Source organism: Asterias amurensis, chromosome 8 (assembly GCF_032118995.1).
Source record: "Asterias amurensis chromosome 8, ASM3211899v1".
NCBI classification, from domain to species: Eukaryota; Metazoa; Echinodermata; class Asteroidea; order Forcipulatida; family Asteriidae; genus Asterias; species Asterias amurensis.
Window position 1 is genome coordinate 16,284,835 of NC_092655.1, and position 7,474 is coordinate 16,292,308.

General features: G+C 41.0%; 1 protein-coding gene across 1 annotated transcript in view; it reads right to left on the reverse strand.

Annotated features, from left to right (window-relative positions):
- The window catches only part of LOC139941237 (uncharacterized), a 36,187-nt gene extending 29,674 nt beyond the window's left edge, over positions 1–6,513 (reverse strand). Inside the window, 1 exon segment of the mRNA XM_071937711.1 lies at positions 6,165–6,513. Coding sequence (XP_071793812.1) covers positions 6,165–6,366 — 202 coding nt within the window. The 5' untranslated portion in view covers positions 6,367–6,513.
- Between the last annotated feature and the right edge of the window lie 961 nt (positions 6,514–7,474).

Sequence of the window (7,474 nt, forward strand, 5' to 3'; positions counted from 1 at the left end):
CTGCCCCGACAACTCGAGTTCTGACTGCAAAGAGTGCGACCCGCATTGGATACTGGAATGCAAGGACAATGTCTGAGCCTTCCAAACTAGCTCAAGTTAAAAAGGAAATGGATAACTACAAGATCAGTATCCTTGGACTGAGCGAATATAACTGGGAGACAATATAACTTCCATCGTGGAGGTGTCGCCGTCATCCTTGATAGAGTCGCCAAGAATGCACTGGCTGAGTGGGTACCAGTAAACGAGTGACTAATCAAAGCGAGGTTTGTGACTCTACATGCAAAAGTCTCCATCATCCAGTGCTATGCGCCTACCAATGACCATGAGGATGAACAGAAGGACGTTTTCTACCAACAACTGCGAGACCTGGTAGATCAGGTCCCACGTCACGTTAAAAATCGTCATAGGGACATGAACGCACAGATAGGCGGAGATCGAGCAAGATATGAAATTGTTCTCGGCCCTCATGCATATGGAAGGCGAACAGAGAATAGAGACCGCTTCATTATACAGTTCTGCTCTATGAATGATCTCAAGATTGGTTCATCCATGTTCCAACACGAGGATATCCACAAAATAACATGGATCTTCAACAATCATAGAACTGTCACACAGATCGACCATTTTGCCATTTGTCCAGGCTGGAGGGTTCCATGTCTGCAGGACGCCCGATCTTATATAGAGGAGCTGATATCTGCAGTGATCACCACCTGGCCATCGCAACACTTAAGATCAAGCTGTAAAAGAAAAAGAAAACGACAACAACTCCACCAAAGAAGTTTGACATAACCAAGCTTAAAACCCCCAAATCAAGGAGAGATTCCAAATATCCATATAGGATCGCTTTGAAGCTCTGGCAGAGCCCACACCAGGTTCAACTGATTGGTGGGACCAGCTCAGAGATGCAATGAGAACAGCGGGCGAAAATATCCTTGGGTACCAGAAACCTCTGAAGGAAGAATGGATCAGTGACCGCACATGGGGGCTCATTGCCCAGAGGAAACAGCTAAATCAGAACCGTCACAACAAAGCCTCACACAACACAAATTCTTATCAGGCCTACATGGAGAAGGACAGAGAAGTCTGCTGACCGATCTGCCTGGAGAGCGTTGACTACCTCGTGCGTCGGACGACGCAGGAGCCCCCTATAGACGATGTGACCTCTGACGTCACACGAAAACCATAACATGACTCGCGCGCATACCGCAAAACCTTTATGTTTTGGCAACCAGCTAGAAAGTGTATGCAATCTTACTATGACTAGGCAACTCAGTGCCCGGCGAAACATGACGTATACAGTGTATTGTCAACAGAGGGCGGTTTGAATGTAAACATGGGTCACATCGTCTATAGTCAGGTGGCTTAGCGAAATTACCGTTACACGGCGGACAAAAGCACCATTTTTGGCACAGGGCTTCCTAAGGGTCTATTAATTAATATTAGCCGAGGAGCCCTCCGGAATTTTTGTTATTTTTTACGTAAATCAGAAAATTTCAAAATGGCCGCCAAATATGACAAAATGTAATTTTCTTGAGGCCTGGGAGTCATAAAAACCTCAGAGTGGTTGCTAAATAAGTGACTTACAGGTAGTTGGACATATAGGAGTACTGAAACATTTTTTCCGCTTTTTAAATATCGCAGATACTCAACTTTCAATCAACCCCCCCCCCCCGTTCAACCCGATCAAATCTCACCCTCTTAGGGGCGGATCCAAACATTCTGAAGAAAGGGGGTTTCTGACCTATCAGTTTTTACTTTCATAATCATAATGCTCACCATACACAGATTATAACCCCCATTTACAGGATGTAATATATTTGTTTAAACAAAATAACAATAATAACAACAACTGTTTGTAAAGCGGCAAATTACCAACTATTATAGTTGTATCAATGTTTTATTTTATTTATTTATTGTTTTCTTCTGGTTTTGTGGTGGAGCGGGAGGTCGATCATCCCCCGATCGTGAACATTAGTAGTTGCGCATATCATGTATATACATTCATGACAAAGTTATCTTTCTCTAACTGTATCCGAGCCCACAAGTGCACAATTCGGCTACCATTGATTCATCTATATGCACATGCGACCTGAGAAATAATCCAATGAGGATTGCCCATTCATCTGATGGCATTTGAGACGCTGACAATCTGTGGCTGGGAGATCTCCTCTGTTGGGAGGCCCTGATCATTCTGCTGGAAGTTCTCCAGGATATCTCTTCGAGAAAACCCTCTTCTTGAAGTTGCTTCAGCAGCCAGTATCTGGTCCTGAGAGCATCCATCACTAATAAAAACAACAGGTTTTCTGTGAGCCCAAACGCTCCACCTGAATCTTTCACAATCTTGTTCTTCTGCTCATGAGCTTGATCATAGAGATCACAAAGAATTAATTGTGAGTTGTCTTGGAAAGGACCAAGTGAAAAACTTCTCAAACTTATCATTGATAAGGCAAGGAGTTCATCTCTGATGCTGTGAAGAACAGCAGTGTGAGTTCCTGCAAGACAATCAACATACAGAAAGAGGGGAGTATTCTTTCTGTGAGCCCCGATGAAGATGAGAATGAGGTTTTTGTTTCATGATCATGAAAGTAGGGTTTCTCCTCTGCATGTTAATGTTTCTTCAAGCTGTGGCAGACTCTTTACTATGGGGCCCTCACTGAGCATGAAACCCTCACTCATTGAGATGTGCAGAGACAAGAGAGTGATATTGTGGGCTTGCCTATCGAGTTAATGTGAGGGATGCCTTCAGATACAAGTCTACCACACCAGATAATGCTACCTCTTAGAAAAATGTCGTCCGGTCCGGCTAGTAACTTCGAGCAGAGACATCCCCAATATTTTCCAGATTGCCTTTCTGTTAGCAGACCACCTACATTTAGCACACGCTTACTCTCGCAGTGAGAATCTGGTCATTTCTACTGTACAGACTTTGCCAGGGTGAACACAGGTTGGTCAAAGTAATAACTGGATTTGTCATGGACTAAGAAATTTGACAGTTTGTCTCTCAACATCCATTGCATGCTTGATCATAGCAGGAGTGGGGACTTCTCAAAGAATAGGAGAGTTTTTTGGTTTTTTGAATGCTCTACCCATCTGAGCACCCATCGACTGGAAACATAACACTTATACAATCTTTTTTTAATGTTTTTTATTAGACTTAACAATCCCCTATACTTCGAAAACAATTATAATTCATTGAAAGTGTCTTTTACACTGGTCTTAAGTCTCCATGTTGTGAGATAGTACTGTTTGTTTGCTTAAAAATTGTGTTTTATCTAGATATTCAGATGATTCATGATTGTATGTATTCCTCTTATTTTAACTTGCAACCAGAGGTCTTCCCCCCCCCCAAAAAAAAAAAAAATAAAAATAAAGTTTAAAAGGTGATATTTTGTTATGTAGGCGGCCATCTTGATATTTTGTGATTTACATAAAAACAATTACAAATTCCGGAGGGCTCCTCGGCTAATATTGATTAATAGACCCTTCGGAAGCCCTGTGCCAAAAATTGTGCTTTTGTCCGCCGTAAAACGGTAACCTTGATATTTTACGCTAAGCCACCTGACTACTATAAGTCTAAGTAGTTGCAGAGGTTTCCTTTATTCTGATTCATTACAGCAGGGTGAATATTCATGTACACCTGAAGCTTACCCGCACTATTCAAAGGCGAATGAATAGACTGTGTGCTCGTGACATACCAAGTAGCACAAACAGTGCAGGACTGTCCCAACTCACAGTTTACTCTGTTTACTCGTAATGTCACGAGCACAAAGTCTATTCATTCGCCTTTGAATAGCGCGATTAGCTTACCGGGGGTTTCGTCATCGCAGAGGCCAATACCGATACATAAATATTCACCCTGCTGTAATGAATCAGAATAAAGGAAACCTGTGCAACGTTCGTCGTGTATGTAAATTGTGGGTGTAGCTACCCAGGGAGAGCTGTTCATTGGCTCTGACGTGGTCGACCGGCCGACGTACCTCCAAAACCTATGAACACTAGTAAGTAGCAGCATGTATAACAACTTGTTGAACTTTGGATGTGCCTAGCCAAGTCTGGATTTTCTGTTACATACAATGCGATGGAGTCCAGGGTAAAAGGTCCCGTGTCATTGCAAAAACAAATTAATTATACAACAATTTTTTTAAGAATTGTTTTAACAATTCTTAAAAAAAAGAGTAATTTCGTGTCAAATCAACCAATATTCTGTAAATGTCACCACTCAGGTTTGGCTAAAATTCACTTTGAATACCAATCAATGAATGACACATGCCAACTCCAGGTCATTTCAGAATAAAGGTTCCTCATAAGGGGCGTGGCAACCCTCTTCAAGTGCGCACGATTCACGCCGTTGAATGTTTCGCAATTGTAATTAGTCTAAGAACACCTTTAAACAAATAACAAGCTGTAACTGATGGTACCTATGGTAAAACTCCAATTTGGCCTTAACATAACGTATCCCTCTTTTACTGGCTGCTGGAAACAAAAATATTTACACAGTATAAAATTTCATTTCAATTTTCAGACCCCCCTTTTACTTACTTGTGATAATCAGAAAAGCTTGATTTTGCATAAAGGTACATATGGTTGTCCCCAATAATTAATACAAATTTTTTAAAGATTAATTGACAGAAGATCTAACAAAAAACACATTCTATGGTGACATTTAACCTTGGAAACAGTTATCCATCAACTTTAAACTTCACAATCTGGACATACAAAGCCCTTGAATCTTTATCTGTACCAAAGCTCATTCAGGAGACTCAGCTCCTGTGGGCCCAGTGACTGGGCGCTAGATTCCTCTTTTCGAAATTTTGACATTATCGGTCATCTAGCCGATAATGTCAAAATATCGAAAAAAGGAATCTAGCGCCTCAGTCACTGGGTCTACATCTCCTGCATGGTTAGGCAACGATGTAATGGCTCTCTTTTGATAACATCGGTCTCATCCCATTCACAGCATGGCGACTGTGACGAAACCGATGTTGAGCGAAAGAGAGCAATAACAGCTCAACAGGTGGGCATTAGTCCCTGCTCGGACTACGAAACTCTACGGTAACGTAGTAGGGCCAATCATTCGAACTGTTGATTAATTAGGTGTTCGGGCCAACAGCCCGGAACACCTCTTATTTTTGTTCGTTTTTTTTTTTTTATTCATACTTCTTCTTCTTCTTCTTCTTCTTCTTCTTCTCTACGTCCCTTGTCCCCTAACAAAAACATATTTTCAAAATTCGTATGAACTTGAAACTTCACACATAGTAAGATGTTCATTAGGAGAAGAAAAATATGTAGTTACGTCATGATGACGTCATCCATTCTTGAGTTATGAAAATTCAAAGTTTATTTCAAAAAATCATAACTTTTGATCTACATGACGAAATCTTACAATCGAAACATCATCGGAATTGTCATTGAAAACTCCGTAAAAGCCCCACAGACATAACCCCGTTCTGATGTTGTCTTCCGGCTCAAAAGAGAGGTTACAAAAAAAATTCACGTCTAAAGAACAACGTAAATCCCCATTGGTATGTGCATAAACATTGCACGTAGGCATACACACAACGTGTAGTGTATTAGCGGTTCAGCAGTCACGCTCCAGTGATCATCCATAGAGCGCGAAAAAGCTTCATGAAGAATAGTCTTCGTTCAAGGCGGTTAAAACATACATGCCCCTTACAGTCTTTTCTACAGTCGTCAATATTTCCTAAGTTCATATTTCCTAAACTACATAAGCTGTTTTGACAATCTATACATCATATGAAAGGGCTTTACGTACTTTACAGAAATGGATATGTTTGTGAACTTTCGTTGACCTTTTGACCTGTTTAAACCGGAAGTGACTGTGAAATGATTTGAAAGGGCGTTGTTTGTTGCCTTTTAGGTTGAAATATACATCCTTTGATGCTTTACCACCACAGCATACATGTCTGGCAGAGGTCTGGTTTAAAACAAATATTACCGATGACGTCACCAAACATACACTTTTACAAGATGACGTAATCATGTTGTTTTGACAGTTTTTGCAATTTGAATCATTTATTACAAATCTTGAGAACAAAGCAAGGTGTAATAATTGTTTTTTAATCCAGGCTTTTACTCCCGGAAACCGAACACCTTGAGTTTGTTCACAAACTCTCAATCTCTAGTTAGAAATAAAGTTCACTTACCAGACTGTTCAACAAAAGCAACTTTATACCAAGAGCCATCGGCATCTACCCCCATTAAACGTACGCTGTCTACGTCGCAGTTGCCTCCCTCGTTGGACTGGAAATAAGTGCACAACTTATCCTCCACTTGTGTGTTTGCAATGGGCGCAGGTAGAGAAAGCTTCACACGAATTGCATAACATTCACGTCGCTTTGGATCCATCGTACGATATTTCGCCGACGATCTCTTTCTCCAAACAGGCTATAACGTTAGTGTCATGCACTGCCAAGGTAACTAATGTGGACGAACGCAAGAGAACATCATAAATCAGTTGAAGTTTGCTTGCTTTCCCACGGCTTAATAACTCTCTACAGCAACTATTTCCTTCGTTGTTCCATTACATGTCGTAGTGTCATACTCGCACGCACACACAATTATGGAGAGACAGTTTGCGTGCGAGGGGGGAATCCCCGTTTTGCTGATTGAATCATTGATTGGTTGAACTCGTCACGTGACTCCGTATAATAGGGTCAGCGTGTCAAATCAACAGTTGCCGCGACGGCGGTAATAAAAGAACAATATGTGCGTTGTGATAGGCTTAAGCTTACCTGTCGAAGGTAGTTTGCATGATGTGATCAATTGTATTTATAGTTTATTCAAAAAGACTGTGTAAGTTTCAGCTAGGCGTATTCGAAATGCCAAATAATCCAATTTCAACTAGAACTGACTCCGCGGTAGTGCAGTAGTAATAATGATCCATAAGCTAAAGTAAAGTAGTCCCAGCCGACTTGTCATACCTTCCGCCCAGGTTAAGAAGCAGGACAGTTCTTTTCAGAACGGAAAAGTCTCCCGAACAATCCGATAAACCTTCTCCGCGGTAGTAAAATATGTAGCAATACAGTTCTCTATAAAGAACAAACTCTACCTGGCAATGGACCCTTCCCATGAAATATGCTAATTACCGTCACGCATGCGTACAGACCCTGTTGGTTGGCAAACGCCATAGAGTTGTGCACTAAGCAGACGCGCAATCGCGTCTGCGTCACGCAGCCATTAGCCGTGTACAAACATAGATATAAAATAGTTTTGTTTCGATATTAAACGACTCACTATTACACACGTGATTAGTTCTTATAGATTTTATAAGACTGATTGTAAAGTGCACTAGAGTTTTGACATTCGATCTTAAAGACACTGGACACCTTTGGTAATTGTCTAAGACCAGTTTTCTTACTTGGTGTATCTCAACATATGCATAAAATAACAAACCTGTGAACATTTGAGCTCAATCGGTCTTCGACGTTGCGGAATAATAATGAAATGAAAAACA